At 32.4% G+C, this 17,674-nt stretch overlaps 1 protein-coding gene across 1 annotated transcript; it reads left to right on the top strand.

The window, feature by feature from the left end:
- The first annotated feature begins 291 nt into the window (after window positions 1–291).
- LOC126888216 (zinc finger MYM-type protein 1-like) lies at window positions 292–2,351 on the top strand. Its single transcript, XM_050656271.1, has 2 exons — window positions 292–386; window positions 841–2,351. The coding sequence occupies exons 1-2, from the start codon at window positions 365–367 to the stop codon at window positions 2,313–2,315; spliced, it is 1,497 nt and encodes a 498-aa protein (XP_050512228.1). The 5' UTR covers window positions 292–364; the 3' UTR covers window positions 2,316–2,351.
- The last annotated feature ends 15,323 nt before the right edge of the window (window positions 2,352–17,674 follow it).

Genomic DNA, 17,674 nt, shown 5'->3' with positions numbered 1-17,674 from the left:
GGTTTTAGTAGTGAGATAGTGTTAAGTAAGTGTTATTAGTTATTATTTGTAAAGAAGTAGAAGAGTGAAGAGTATTGAGTATTAGAAATCTGTAAATATTAGTAGGTAAATAGTGCAAGTATTGTTATACTTATAAGTGGACTTGTTGAAATAAAGTAGTAGTTTAAAGTTTTAAAGTGAGTTGTTGGTTTATTGAAGAACGAAGAACCCACGGAAAATACGACGGGTAAAAGTCGTAACAATATTCAATATTGTTCATCCCAGTCAGTTAGTTTAAACTGTTTAAACACATGATTCGGATTCGGAATCGGAGACTGTTACTGCTGTGTCTGCTGTACCTATACCACCAGATAATGCGGAAGCGATGGACACGGAGCCAAGTGAGAGTGAGTATCGATTATGTCATTATGTGAATAAATGTGTTTTTTAACTACATTGCTACTCTTTGACTCTTTTAAATTTTGGCATATTTTAAATTTTCATTTAAATGGAATGCCCTGATTCTGATTGCCCTGTAGTATATTTTGGGCTGAAATGAAACATCATTTTCTCAATTTTCGACACTTATATGGTATCTTCGTTTCTTCGTAAGTAACTGTTAATAATTGTTAGTCCTATCAAAAAAAATCATTGGGGGTAACTTTAAAACGGTAAACACAAATTTTAAAATTACCATCTCGTTTATGATATGGGGGAAAATAAAAAAATTACAATTTTGAAATGACTTCATAAATCCTTAATTAGTAGAGTTACAAAAAAATGTTTGATGTAAAATTTTATTTATGAAAGTTTTACAATATTTTTAGTTTAGAGGCATATTCGCATATTTTATTGTTCTAGGGTCAGAATCTAAAATAGAAGCATCTGCATGTGCATCAGCTTCAGTAAATCCACAATGTTTACAAGCAGTTATCAGTAACGACCCTGCCGAATGGAAGGCCAACGATGCTACTATCGATTATTTGTTGTCCTTACCAAATGAAATATGCCAAAATACAGATGAGGATTTTTCACTAACAAAAACTGTTATTGGCAATAAGACACGGTATCTTACTAAGAACGTTTTCCGTCGGAAACTTGCCAATGAGGAAGAACAACCTCGTAGATACTTAATATATTCACCATCAAAGAAATCCCTGTTTTGCATTCCATGTCGTCTTTTCGGAGGAACCTCAAAAATGGCCACTGATGGCGTAAATGATTGGAGTAATGTAAATAAAATTTTGAATTTACATGAAAACTCCCACGAACACGCCAAATCCCAAGTAACCTTATTGCGGCGTCAACAAAAGCAAAACCAAATTGATTCATTGCTGTGTCAGCAAATAAGACTCGAAGAAGATTACTGGCGAAAAGTGTTAAAGCGGGTGGTTGCAGTGACTAAAAAATTGGCTTCCAGAGGTTTACCGTTTAGAGGAACAGTTGAAAAATTCGGCAATCCAAACAACGGAAACTTCATGATGTGTCTGGAGCTCATAGCGGAATTTGATCCGTTTTTAGCCACGCATGTATCTCAGCACGGAAATCCGGGAAGTGGTAAAACGTCATACCTCTCATCTACAATATGTGAAGAATTTATCGACTTAATGTCGACTGAGGTTCTGAATCACATTATGTCCGAAATTGGAAAGTCAAAATACTATTCAATTATAATTGACTCAACACCCGACATGGCACATATTGATCAATTATCCGTAATCATCAGATATGTTACAGAAAATGGAAAACCAGTAGAGCGCTTCGTTGGCTTTTTGCCAAATGTGGGACATAAATCTGAAGATATGGAAAATGCTGTAATTTCTAAATTGGAGAAGCACAATTTGGAATTAAAACATTGTCGAGGTCAGTCCTACGACAACGCTAGTAATATGTCCGGCTGTTACAGTGGTTTACAAGCAAGGATTTTGAAACGCAACCCGCTCGCTGATTACCTACCATGTGCCGCCCATTCATTGAATTTGGTTGGCGTCTGCGCTGCCGAATGTGCCGGAGAGGCTGTAAGGTTTTTTGAAACGGTGCAGAGCCTATATACTTTTTTCTCGGCGTCTACTCGTCGTTGGGAAATTCTACTTTCCAATTTAAAACCCGGCGCTAAAGTTCCAAAACGGGTCGACGGAACAAGATGGTCTGCACGCCATGATGCTTTAATGAGCTTACGCGGGAGCTGGAGCAATTATTTAAATGCTTTGACAACAATTGAAGAAGCGGTTTCAGAAAAACCAACGGTTCGAACGGAGGCAGCTGGGATTAAACGTCGCTTAAACCGTTTCGAATGTGCCTTCATGTCGGTTTTTTGGGAAGTGATATTGAGCTGAGCGTTTCCATAAAACCAACAAAACTCTTCAGGGCGTCGATATCGATACCGGCGACGTAACTAGACTCTTTTTATCATTGATAAATTTTGTCAAATCTTTGCGAAATACTGCCATGTTTGAAACGTACATTGACAAAGCCAAAAATATTATGGATGAAAGATACGATGATGACCATCAAAGAAATCGGAGACGTAAACTTTTCCCAGATGAAAATAGGGATGGTGATACAATTCTGACAGGAAGGGAACAGCTAAAAGTGGACACATATTTTTCTATACTTGATAGGGTTTCAATGGAACTGAACAAAAGATATGAAGCATATGACAGTGTTTTCAAAAAATTTGGATTCTTTTACGTAATAAAAGAAAGTTCGCAAGAACAGTTAATCAAAAGTGCCAGGTACCTACAGGAATGTTATAAGGACGATCTGGAGGATGCGTTTCCAACAGAATGTTTGCATTTCTCGGAACTGTTAAAAGAAACAGACATAAAATACGAAAAATGCACTTTATCAAATATGCTCTCGCACATTCGACAATACAATTTGGAAGCAGTTTTCCCCAACGTTGAAATCGCCCTACGTATATTTGTTGCTATGGCTGTCACAGTTTGTTCGGCGGAGCGCTCATTTTCTACCCTCAAACGATTAAAGACGTATTTAAGATCAACAATGGAACAAGAGCGATTAAATGCATTGACAATTTTGACGATAGAATCTGATTTGACAACAAGCTTAGATTTTGATAATATTATAAACTCGTTTGAGGCTATGAAATCCCGGCGAAAACTAATATAATATTATTATAGTTCATATAGTTGTGAAAATAAATATTTAAATTTAAAATTCTGGTTTTATTGCTGTTTTTACCTAGCTAACCTAAGGGCGGCATTTTTTAACTGGCGTAGGGCGGAAAATTGGTAAATCCGGCACTGATCTTAACTTACATTGTTTCTTCCCTTTATTATTTCCTCTTTCATTATCCCATCCCTAACACAGTTTCGATTTTTTATCCTCTATCCTCCTTCATATTTGTTTCTATTTTTAGTCATTCTGCCTAGCCTCATGTCTCTGTAGTTTCATGTCCTCCAGATCTCAGCTCACCAATTCTCTCATAATTTGTTTAGATTGCCTCTTTATTATTATCAATAACCCTTAATTCTTGATCTGACCTATTGTCTCTTGTTATAATGTGCCTTAACACACTAATTATTTTGTCCTGTTGCCTGTTATGTTAATTACATATTCATTCATTCCATTTAAAAACAACACAGCTATTTACTCTGTTCTGCCACATATCTCACTCTCCTTTCTCCTTAATATTCTTGTCACCTTCTTTTTTAGTTTCTTTTGACTTTACTTAACAATAGGGTACTGCACAGCAAAATCCATTATCACACATTCATTTTAAGTCCTTTCTGATTATAATAATTCAGTTTATACCATCCTTCTCATCTCTTTCCTATCTTTCTTTTATTTCCATTCATATCAGGCAACCACCATTATCCAGTTATCCTAATTTAAATTTCACATTAATATCTTGCTTTTTACATTTGTTTATTAATTCAGTTGGACACATTTTCCATATACTTTCACAAACTTCTGTACTTATATACATTTCATTTGGTTCAATATGTGCACTCCACTACCACCTATATAAATCAATCTCTTAGTTTTCTATTTCTGATACTCATTCAATTTAGATTCTTCTTTCCATATTGATATCAACCCTGAATTTGACCTATATTAGTAGTTCTCATTCCTTTGTTCATTCACTAATCACTTCGTCTGATAGCCTATCAAGGTATATTCCCTCGAATTCCTTCAGTCCATCTAAAACAAAATAAAGTCAATTAGATTTTGCTGTCACATAGTTTATTTACCCTTTCCTTTATGAAATTTATTACATACTTTTATTTATTCGATTACATTTTATTAAAATCATATCTTTGACACCAACACTTAATTCACTATCTGTATTCTTAGTTACTTTAATTTTCCATAATTCGTCTGCCACTTTTAACAGACAAAATTAATCAGTACAATAGTATGCTAATAAATTTAACACATTAAAATCTAAAATAGTTGATTTATGCCTATTTATACCTATCTTTAAATACTCCAATCACTACCATCTTGCTAGGCAACCAACAGTAGGTACTTTAATTAAAATCTCTTAAAACTACGATTTTTGGTTCATTTAGCTTCCTATTCTTTCACGTCAGTACATTAATTGTTTAGTTTGTAGTCTATTTCACTTTATTTAACTAAATTTAACTTTCATCTTGTCATTTCACCTTCGATGACGTCACATTTTGTAACATGAAATTATACCCACATTAAATCTATAAAATCCATAAGTTTTTCTGAAATAGAGAGTTGCTAGTTGATACTTTACAATAGATTATAATACATATTTAAATAATTTAAATCGCATTTTCAGATATATAATAATAACTTTTACATTTTACTAAAAATCCAAAACTAAACTACACTTTGTAAGCTTTAACCAAAAATTGACTTTATCTTGTCATGTCATGTCACTCTTGCCATTTCCATTTCCTAATTTCTCAGTTGGTCTGTGCCCATTGTACTGGCAAGTACCTAGCATTTTCGAGCAGGGAACCATGTTGCCCTTTGAGCATGTGTTTTATTATGTCTAATACATTGACTTGTAGTCACCATGTTTTGTAAAAATAACATATTTAAACCATATATTATGGGGTTACCACTTTAAATGGTGTGCTAGTTTCAAACTACTCTGCAGAATGTAAGTATTCCCACAAGTTTTTTCATTCTAACGGTCACAATTTTAACCTTTTTATTTAGTCTAATGTGGAAATACTTCATTCTAGGCACTGAAGATGTTCTGAATTAGAACGAAAACGTTTTGCAATCCATTTGGATGACTTTTTAGATAGTTTTTAAATTAAACGATTTTATACCAGAATACAAGTTGAAGTTTTTTACTTCTGTATGAGTTTTTTAAATTAATGAATTTCGCAATGTGAATTAGACACAAATACTATATGCTAATACTAAATACTAATACTAAATACTAATAAATGTAAGTTTTTTTCACAGCGCTGAGGCTTCAACCCGGTTCAACGCCCTGGAGGCTTAGTTCTTCTTTCTGTTTTTTTTTTTAATTAATTATACCTACTTTTTTTTAATCTGATCTGTTCTTTACTTTTTTATTCTGTTTTCTTTTTTATTTGGTATTTAGTTTTTTGTTTTTTGTTTTTTTTTGTTTTTTTTTTAATATTTTTATATAATATTTTTTTATTTACTTTTTAATTTTTTTAATATAAGTTTTTATACAATTTTATTCTTATCCTTAATTTACTTAATAAAATTTCACAGGGAGGTAATATTACATAAAGATAAACATAAAAAAACAATAACTGCTAAACACATTCAACCGGACTCATTCAGTACAAGTTAAAGTTTCCTGTTAATCTTTTTTAAAAATTCCCAGATGATTTGTTTCGACGAAACAAATATTAAAAGAGAAGCATTATTTTGTGGGAAAAGTATTTGTTTTTGAACCAGATTTTGCATTAAATACTTAATTGCATTATCATTATGTTTGCATCCAAACAACCAATGATTAATATCATCAACATTGCCATTGCAATTGCAAAAATCTGATTCGGATAGATTAAATTTATATATAGGTATGCTTTGACAGTGGCAGGATTAAAGAGACATCTAATTCACAATAATTTCTTTTCCTTTTTTGCGAACGATTTTCCTAGTGGAAATCAAAACTTCAAACATTAGTTAATTAAAAATGCAATTTTCATTACACCAACAATTGTGGCTCAATCCCATAAAAATATTACTTAAATAATTTAATTTAATTATTAGACATGCCACAAGAAAAAATTTCATAAACTTGTTAATTTTTTACGTTTAGTTGTATTTGATTGAATCCAAACATTTTAGTACCTATGTAAGTAGAGCCCACCCCTGATAGAAATTCACGACAATAAAAATACATTATGGAGAGGGTGATACGAATTTTGGAGTGTGTGGTCATCAATCTGGATATCCTAGAGAAGGGGGTCCAGAGGAGGGTATCGACACGTGATTATGTATCATCCATTCGTTTTTAGGGACGATCAGTGATATTTATCGCTTCTATCTGTGGTCAAGGGTTTTATTTATTACTTTCTATTGTACGAGATGATCTAGTTTTTTGGAGGGGTTTGCTAGTTCTCCAGATATTCCAATCTCGTGGTCAATATTTTTCGAATGGTGTTTAGATACCGGATCCGACAGTTATGTCTTCATATTTCAGGGGAATTGATGAAAATTTTTGATTTACTTTATATAGATATATTTTGTAGATAAAATCCATAAAATAATATTGATATAATCTGTATTATTCCTATTTTCATGTTCAAAATTATATTTTGATAAGTTCTTGCCGACAGAAAAATCAAACTAGAGTTCCAATAAGTATAATTTTTTCTACAGCCGTCCCTTGCCTACAGCTGGTTCTGGAAACTTTTCTTCTCATCCTATAAAATATCATTTTCGGAACCTGATACGTAAATTACTATTGGATACACTATATTAAAATTATTCAAACCATTTTTGTTTAAACAATTTTTATAATCGTAGGGGACCTCAAGCGGGAAGTTTTCAGTTACTCGAGCGCGTCAGAAAATCACATGGGGCGAAACCTTGTACCCTGTAAATATACGCCTACTATAATATATATTAGGGTGGGCCGATTTTTCGAAATTACTAAAATGGTAAAATGCAATTGAAAAAAAGTTTAAGTGTATAAAAACAAAATTTTTGATATTAAATATTAATAAAAAAAAATTATTTTGAACTGCCACATAAATGTCAAAAATCTAAATTTTTATAATAAAAATATTAAATTTTGCATTTTACCACATTGTTAAATAATTAAATCTAAAAGTTTTTTTACAATAAAGTTTTTGTATATTTTTAATATTTCAACTGCCACAAGGACATTATGTTAAATTAGGCGATCATTACGTGAAGCGACGCCACTGACTTGGCTGTCCGATGTTTTCGGACCGATCGTAATGTTTTATCGATTTGAGACAAAGAGGTATTCTTTCATTTGGGAATGAATCAGTTTTCGACTAACAACCACGGAATACAGTCGTATTAGTCGTCGTATCTCTTGATCTTTTACGTCGTAATATAAGTTTGTTTATATGTTTATGTTTACCGATAAAATGGCGCGTAACACCAGAAGTGAGTTAAAGTCTCCTATATTTGGAGCGTCCAATAATATAAACGAAACAGTTTTACCAACATATGAAGATATGAACACTTACTTCAACTATGTTGAACATTAATTAAAACCGATTGCAACAAATCCACAACAAACCGCAACTGAGACAAGTCAAATTGTAGCAAAGAAAATTCAAAAAATTTGGAGTCGTGCTTCAATTCCAACCGTTCAGCAGTGCAGTATTATAAAGCGAATAACAAGTTATCGTCTTAAAATTAGAAATTTACTAAAACCTTATAAACAACGCAGTGGTGTTGCAAGTTATAAAAAACAGTTAAATGATTTCAGAACACAATCCAAAGTACTATTTGATGTGGCTGCTTGTGAATGTCTAGATTTAAATAATAATTGTTCTTGCGATAAAGTATTTAAAGTGCCAGCAGCCGAACGACCATTTTTAGAAGACCAAAGAACTCAAAGACGAATGGTAATTGGTGCCATAGATATTACAATGTCCAAAAAGTTACAGAACCGAGAGGAGAGAAATTTATTGCAAATTCAAAAACAATTAAATGAGAATGTTGTTCACTTACCGAAAAATCGATCTCGGCAGAAAAGAATAGCGACGGAAACACTTACACATGAATCTATCAGTTCTGCAGAAACTTCTACTGTGCAGCAAAAATCATTAGCTTCCTATAATGTGTTGCAATTACCTGTGCTTGCAAGAACACTCGATCGTTTTGGTATTTCCGATCGAGCTGGTGCTGCAGTCGCTTCAGCAGTACTACAAGACGTCGGTATTATAAATATGGAAGATAATAGCAACATTATAGATAAGAACAAAATTCGTCGTGCTAGAACAAAAAAAAAAAACGTGCCCTTCTTGAAATGGACGATTCTTCACAGTTACGTGGCTTTTTTTTCGATGGTCGCAAAGATAATACGTTAAAAATGGAAGATAGTCGTCGAAAGTTAATTCGAGAAGAACATATTACAATCTTAAAAATGCCTGAGTTGACTTATCTGGCGCATGTTACTCCTGATTCTGGTAATGCTGTGAACATTTTAAAAAGCATTTTAAAATATTTTGATGACTCTGACGTATCCACAGATGTCTTAAGAGTAATAGGGTGTGATGGGAGGAATGTTAATGTTGGAAAGTTTAATGGCGTTATTGTGCAATTAGAAAAACATTTAAATCGCCCGTTGCAGTGGCTTATTTGCCAGCTGCACTGTAATGAATTACCTTTGCGACACCTTATGAATTTCCTTGATGGTAGTACAACTGGACCTCGTCACTTCAACGGACCTATAGGACAAGCACTCATTGGATGTGAAAATCTACCTGTTGTTAAGTTCAGTGTAATTGAATCATATGTACACGAGAATGTGGATAGGTCTGATTTAAGTACAGATCAACAATATCTTCTTGACATGTGTGTTGCAATCTCAGAGGGAAGTATTGACAACAAACTTTCTAAACGGTGCCCAGGTAAAATAGTGCATTCCCGCTGGTTAACATTGGCCAACCGTATACTACGTTTATATGTTTCCACTGTGGTTCCATCAGATAATTTGATTACCTTAGCAACCTTTATTTTAAAAGTGTATGCTCCAGTATGGTTCCTTATAAAAACCAGACCGTCCTGCCTACATGGAGCCTTTAATTTTTGGAAAATGATTCAGTTATCTAGGTATTTACCACAACCCCTAAAGGATGTAATGGATCCAGTTCTATTGCGAAATAGTTTTTTTGCACATCCAGAAAATATGCTACTTGGAATGTTAGGAGATCCAAGAAGACATATTAGAGATCTTGCTGTGCGCCGTATTTTTAAAGCTCGAACAAGTAACATAAACCAGCGACTATGGACATTTGAGGTACCACCTGTGCTTAATATGAACGCTGTGGATTATATCGATATCATAAATTGGAGTACAATACCTTTAACTGAACCACCATTAACAATTGGATGTTCGAATGAAACTTTACAGGAAATTGTGGTTAATCCGGAGACATCAGCACTGTTATCGGAGCTTAAGTTATATCCGTCTCACACGCAAGCCGTTGAACGCATGATTAAACTTGTGACAGAAGCTTCAGCAAAAGTTTGTGGTGCTGATAGCAGAGATGGTTTGATCAGAACCAAACTGGAATCACACCGAATTATGCCTTCTTTTAGGTAAAAAAAAGATTATAAGTTGTAAGAACAGTAGTTGTTTGTTTGTTTAATTTAAGCATAAAATTTATTTTTAATGATTTAATGATTTTTTTTAAATATTAATGTAAATTACGTTGTGGCAGTTAAAATATTAAAAATAAAAACATGAATAATTAACAACCTTTGTTTCATTCTATGTATTATAACATTTTCGGATATGCAAGTTATAAAACTAGTAAAATTTTAAATTCAAAATTTTAGTGACCTTGTGGCAGTTCAAAACAGCAAAATATGAAAAAATTTATTTTTACAAAAAAAAATGTTTTCCTACTCCACATGTTTTTTTGGATTGCAAAATCTGAAATTAAAATATTTTTGAATTCAAAATTTTAGTGACCTTGTGGCAGTTCAAAACAGCAAAATATGAAAAAATTTATTTTTACAAAAAAAAATTGTTTTCCTACTCCATCCACATGTTTATTTGGATTGCAAAATCTGAAATTAAAATATTTTTGAATTTCGTATACAAATCGGCCTACCCTAATATATATGGACTCTTAATAAAGGGGCGTGCGGGCAGTCCGTAAAAAAACTTTCCTTAGAAAATCTCGAAAACGTCAGATTAAGAAAAGGTAAGTTAATTACATGAAGAATAATGCATATTCCAAAAATCTGAGGATTTGAGCAGGGCGCAAGGAATAATTGGGCAAGTCGCAAAGTTTCACAAAAAAGCGAATATTTTTCAAAATTAATATCAAATCGAAAAACTGAAAAATACGTGTTTAATATTATTTTTCAAAAATCTATCGAATGATACCAAACGTTCCCCCCACGGAGGTGGTGTGGGAGGTTACTTTAAAATCTTAAATACTAATCTTCCTTTTTATTTCAGATTTGGTCTCCTTTCGTAAAAATAATAACTCTTATTCGAGACATTTTGTCGAATTATGGATAGATAGCGCTATAAACAGAAAAAACGATTCCTGGAAATGGAAAATTAAATTAAATAACGAAAAATCCTCACTAAAATGGAACACAGGGCCGGTTGTTCGAACGCTACTCAAAAATGGAATCAACTGATCATTATCAAATATCTAATTATGTACTGTCAATGTCAATAATTACTGTCAATGTCAACTTTTATTGGGTTGCTGAAAACAAAATTGATTACAATTATGAGATTAATTGATTAGTTAATCAATTATATTAATAATTATCTTAATTAATAATTAATTAATCAATCAATTATGTTAATTATCGTAATGATAATTAACATAATTAATTACAATCAACTGATTGACGTACGAACAACGGGTTTTGTTATTTGATGTTTGTTAAGGCGACTTGATTATTATCAACTTCTTGATTATCTTTTGGTTTTAGGACTTAATCTTCACAACCCAAGAGGTCTTGATGATGCTATAGTAATTGCAAGTTTATATATATATATATATATACATCCCGCTATCATTATGTCATCTTTTCATGTTGCAGTCATTTGGCATCACCAAGAAATACTATCATTTTCGAATTTTAATTCGTGTATGTTTGTTGAGCGCATTTTTTAACGCCCTGTATCGTTCTCAGTTTTCTAAAATTTTAATTTTAAAAATTTAAATTATATACAAAAATTTTTACACTTTATAACCATTTTGACTTCCACCACATAAAAATGTGTATTTCCCATCATTTTGCCGCTTTTCGACGTTGCCACTAGTTAAAAATACCGATCTTTTGAGGACAGGTAGAAAAGGTCTATTGTAAACTTAGAGGATGGAATATTTTGGTAAAATATTCCATCCTCTCAGATTATAAACTACATAAAAGGTAGGTTCTTTACCTGTTCAGCTGGATTACCAAGCAAGGGTCTAAATATTTTACGAGTTGAATTGTGTTTATTTGATTTCATCTGTTAAATTAAAATTTCTCATACCGACTTAAAATATTTGTTTGAAAAATTCATTTTATATTTTCGTTTAATTTACTTAGGGTTTTTGGTCAGAATTTTGAAGAAACGCTTGGTTTGACATAAAATTTGGGACACGTACCTATAGCTAATATGTTAAAGAAAAAAAGTGATATTGTGCCGATATGTGCTTTTGATCTGGAGGTGAGTTTCGTCGGTTATAGGGTATGAAAACAAATACGTTCAAATAAGTCCGGAATTGGATAAACTGACTAATTCTAAGCAACTTCTATTTTATAGCGTTTTTCACTAAGTCAATACTTTTAGAGATATTTGCGAGTGAATATGTTCATTTTTCAACAAAAAAAAAAAACGTTTTTATACGGTTTTTCGCAAATAACTCAAAAAGTAGGTACTTTATTGAAAAAAAAATTAGCAAATAGTAAATATAGCTTATAAAAAAGTGAAAAAATGGTATATGTGTCAGGTCTGTAGACCCAGTAGAAGCAGAGTTATTGCTAAGCTTTGTTTTAAAACCAAGAGGAGTAGGTAAACTAAATGGCAGATTCACACCCAAGAAAGTCACTAGAAATATCATCAGATAAATCTTCTTTTTTGGTTGATCATATCGGCCTTTGACGGTAATCTTGACTAAAAATCTAAAAATAAAAGGAAGAACGCAGAAAATACAAAAATTGCTGATAAAATAAATAAACTGACCTATGAAATGCCAATAGTGTCAAAATTTGATATGAGTAAAATTGCCTGAGGTTGTACCAATTACAAACAAGGTGTACGGCGCGGGAAATTTGAATGACTCCTCTTGTTTAAAAACAGACTATAGTGAAAAATAAGCTCTTATATCTCAAATTCCAAATCGAATATTTTAACGTGAAATAAAAAAAATGAAACACTTTTCTGGGAAAACTTATTACAACTTTCTTAAAGTGTTTAAGAAAACGTTTATTTTTATTTTTTTTTTAAGTTTCCAGCAGCAAGAGTAAGCAGGTTACGCTCAAAATACAGTTGTTCCTTTTTTTTTGGTTAAAAATATTCTAAAAACTCCCTCTAATTAACAGCCTAAATGGAATTAATCGTTACCACTTCACAAGTAACTTTATGTATTGTTTGTGTTTGTAAGTTTCATCAGTTCAAAGTGCTTATTTGTGGAAAAATTTGGTTTTAAAGTAAATTTTTTTAAATCTTTAATTTTGAAAAAAAGACTTTTGTCAAAATAACTTAAAAATTATTAGTGATACCAAATATCTTAAAGAGTAAAAAATGTAGGTGTTGCTTTTTTAAATATTTGGAATTTTTTGATTTTCTGGAAGACAAAAATTGGTTAAGATATGGCTGTTCAAAATTTGCATATACATACTCGTGACTAGTGATTCGTTCGAGGCCTTTCAACAAAACCCCTGTCAAAAATAAGCATTTTGAACCAATGCAACTTACAGATCATATACAGGGTTTCCCCGAAAATAGTGCGTTCCTTAAAGGTATAGATAGAAAGCACAATGTAGAGCAAAAAAGTCTTATAACATTTTATTCTAAATTCAGCCGTTTGACCAAAAAACGAAAATACATTTTGATATGCAAATTGATACTCAATTAGTAAATAAACAAGGGGTCCCATTAGATTAAATTTCACAGTCACAGGTTCTTCTACGCCATGTTGCCAGGTCATATAAATTTATGAAAATAAAAATTTACTCTTATGGAGAACAACGTAATTTTTGTTGAAACGGTTAACTTTAGGAAAAAATGTTACAACACCTTTTTGTTCTAAATTGTGTATTATATCCACACCTTAAAGGAACGCACTATTTTCGGAGACACCCTGTATAAACAATACATTTATCTAAAGTAACGTGTGAAGCGGTAACAATTAATTTTCATGACTTTCTTTTGCCAAAAAAAAGGGAACGATTTTATTTTCAGCGTAACTTGCTTACTTTTCACGCTAGAAACTGTTTTAAAAACACCAAAAAAAATTTTTTTTAAACACTTTAAAAGAGTTATGATGAGTGTTTCCCGAAAAGTGCTTTATTTTTTTGGTTATTTTACGTTGAAATATTCGATTTGGTATTTGACGAATAAGAACCTATTTTTCATTAGCTGCAACCCTGCTTCTACTGGGTCTACAGACCTTATACTGACACCTCTTTTTCATAAGCTATATTATTGCTAGGAATATTTTCTTCGATAAAATATGTACATACTTACTTTTTGAGTTATTTGCGAAAATCCGTCCAAAACGTGTTTTTCTATGAAAAATAAACATATTCACTCGCACATACCTCGAAAAGTATTGACCTAAAACTTTTATAGAACAAAATTTGCTTAGAATTAGAATTAGTCAGTTTATCCACTTCCGGACTTATTTTGCACGTATGTTTTTTCACCTCCAAGAAGGGGTGAAAGTCACATCCAGGACAAGAGAACATATCGGCATAATCTCACTTTTTTCTTTGGCATTTTAGCTACGTGTGTGCCAAATTTTATGTCAATCCAAGCGGTTCTTTAAAATCTGGAGGTTTTGCGATATTTTATCGTGAGTGAATGGAATAATAATTATTACAACGGCAATTATTGCCGTTGTCACTTTTAGATAAGAAGTAATTATCACAATGATATAGTCAGGTTAACTGAATTGTATAATTATTGTTTTTATCATTAAATGTGAAAACCTAGAATTATCCATGTCTGTCCGTCAATAAACACAACTCGTCTATTAGTAGGACAGAAAGAATGACAAATAAGGTGTCAAATGAAAGCCTATAACCAAAATATGATATTACATGTGAGAAGTTTGACCTCGGACTGCCTGTTCCAGAGTTGCAACCGAAAGTACTGTTTTAAATTCGTCGAAATAGTACAAACTATTGGTCAACACGACTAAGAAAGACCAGAACAAATACATACTTCCGGTTTCATGCCTGTCTGTTCGTCCATATCTGTAGGTGAACAAAATTCATCCGTCATATCAGCTGACAAAAAGTTACACGAAGGGTTCAAATATCGACTGCCGGTTCAACTTCCGGTCACTTTTTGTGAAAAATTAGAACTTACGATGTCCAATTGCTTGTTACAATTTTTTTTATAAGTGTTCTACTCTATCTATTCTGACTTTTCATTAACTTACTTAGATCACATATAATTTAATACAGTTTTGATGTCAGGGTCTTCAAAATTTATGTGGTGAGTTCCGGTATGTGATGAATGAAAAACGACTCCATAAGCAGAAGAAAAAAGTGTTCTCAAGACCTAAGACAATACATCGACTCACAAGTGCGTTGTGACAGTAGCAAAAATTCGAGTTGGGGTTCTAATTACTTTCTCATGCGGCTTACTCTCCTGACTTGGCCCCCTCCGATTATTAAGTGTTCCCAAATCTGAAGAAATGATGGGCGAGTCACAAAGTTTCACAAAAAAAGCGAATATTTCGCGAAATGAACGTCAGATCGAAAAACTAAAAAATGCGTGTTCAATATTTTTCAAAAGTCTATCGAATGATACCAAAAACGAACCCCCACGGAAAGGGGTGAGGAGTAAATTAAAAATTTTAAATACGAACCCTGCGATATTTCGCGAAATGAACATCAGAGTGCCAGTGTGTGCTTTTTTTCTGGGGATGAGTACCACCCCCTTCTCGAGTGTGAAAAAATATAGGTCCAAATAAGTCCGTAAGTGGATAAACTAATTAAATTCCTTGTAACTTTTGTTTTTAGATGGTTTTTCGCAAATAAATCAAAAAGTAAGTATTTGATCGAAAAACTATTCCTAGCAAATATAAAGCTTATAAAACAGTAAAAAAAATGATGTATGTATGAAGTCTGGACACACAATAAAAACAGAGTTGGAGCTAATCAAAAGTTGGTTCTTATTCGTCAAATTCCAAATCGACTAGTTCAACGTAAAATGTCCAAAAAATAACGCACTTTTCGGGGAAAACCCGCCACAAATTTTTTAAAGAGTTTAAAAAAAGTTTTATTTTTGTTATATAAAAAGTATCTATTCTATCACCATCAGCATCAAAAGTAGACCGGGCAGTATCGTCGCCCCCGCTAGCGAAATTATTCCGATTCGATTTTTTTGCACAAACTTACTCAAAAGGAGGTCCTTATAACATATCCAAAGGGTGCCGGGCGGTGCATTGGTCGAAAAATTGTTTAAAAAATTTTTTTGAAACAAATTCACAAAAACAATTTTTTCATTTCGAACAATTTTTTTTAGATAACTTGTGTCATTCTGGGCAAAAAAGGTGTCTTGCCATTTTTGTTTAAAATTGATTGTTGTCGAGTTATATGCGATTAAAAATTTGAAAAATGCGAAAATGGCCATTTTTAAGTCTTAATAACTCGATTAAAAGTTATTATTATGAAATTAAAAAGTGAGCAGATCAAGTTTCAAACCCTTGCTTCAAGGTCCTTAAGAGATTTTTGTCATTATTTTATTACAAAGCTGTTATTTTTAATTATTAATAATTAGCGCTATAGTCCCGGATTTATCGTCGCCCCTGTTAGTGAAATTATTCCGATTCGATTTTTTTGCACAAACTTACTCAAAAAGAGGTCCTTATAACATATTCACAAGGTGCCGTGGTCGAAAAATTGTTTAAAAATTTTTTTAAACAAATCCACAAAAATAATTTTTTCACTTTGAACAATTTTTTTTAGATAATTTTGGACATTCTGAACAAAAAAGGTCTCTTGTCAATTTTCTCTAAAATTGATTGTTGTCGAGTTATACGCGATTTAAAACCTGAAAAATGCGAAAATGGCCATATAACTCGACAAAAATCAATTTTAGAGAAAAATCTCAAGATACCTTTTTTGCTCAGAATAACCCAACTTATCTAAAAAATCGTTCGTAATGAAAAAATTATTTTTGTGAATTTGTTTAAAAAATTGTTTAAGGTGATACAGTAGCGATCAACAGGTAGCCAAAACGCGTTCCAAGATTGCGGCTGTAATTTTGAATATTTTTTCAAGATATTTGGCACACGTATCCGTAATATAATAAAGAATGGCGGTACAGAGCCCAATTTGAAAAATATATTAGGTAATATTTGAAAATTATTCTGTAATTAAATACAATATTAAAAAAACGAGCCTGTACCGCCATTAAGAAGAACAAAAAATACACTTTCTTCAAATAAACTTTTTTATCCGATGCCTAGATTTTGTGTCATTTTGGAACTACTAAAATGTTTTATTTCATTAGTCCAAAACAAAATTTAAATTTTTTAATTCGACAAAATATTTCCACGCACAGGCTGTGGTCTGTATTAATTCGAGAACCAAGAGAGACAGCTCATTAACCGCCTTTCATTTTTTCTTAGAAAATAAACGATCTCTACACAAAGTACTTATAGGATAATACGCCGCCGTTATGAAATGATTGTAGGATGTTAAAATGACGAAGGATGTTTTACCCGGAAATCCGAATTTTATATACTTTTGTTATATTTAATACCCTAATAGCACACGACGTCCTTTGGACGTCCAAAATAGGTCAATTTTTGGTCCTAACGTCTATGGACCATAAACGGACGTCCTTTGGACGTCCGACGCTGGACGTACTTCGGGTGTACTAAATATGTACGTCCTTTGGACGTCCGGCGTTGGACGTCCTTCAGGTGGACTAAATATGTACGTCCTTTGGACGTCCGGCGTTGGACGTCCTTCGGGTGGACTAAATATGTACGTCCTTCGGACGTCCGGTGTTGGACGTCCTTCGGGTGGAATAAATATGAACGTCCTTTGGACGTCCGTACTCGGACGAAATACGGACCTTTTCCAATCGTCCATATTGGACATATTCTACCAATAAGGGGATTAAACAGCAAAATTATTTAATAAAATATTAACTTAATTATGTTAATAAAATAGTTTAAATGGAAAAGATTATAAATCATATTTAATTCAAAACTGTATATGTAGTTTAATATCTAATACATGTTTTTGTTTTTATGTAAAGTGTGAAAATCTGATCGGTAAATTATTCGTTATGTCCACTCTACATCAACAATAAATTGAACAAGAAATTGACTAAGTTATTCAAGGC

This window comes from Diabrotica virgifera, chromosome 7 (genome assembly GCF_917563875.1).
Source record: "Diabrotica virgifera virgifera chromosome 7, PGI_DIABVI_V3a".
Lineage (NCBI taxonomy): Eukaryota > Metazoa > Arthropoda > Insecta > Coleoptera > Chrysomelidae > Diabrotica > Diabrotica virgifera.
The sequence above is the reverse complement of the archived record's forward strand: the minus strand, read 5'-3'. Positions and strand labels throughout refer to the sequence as shown.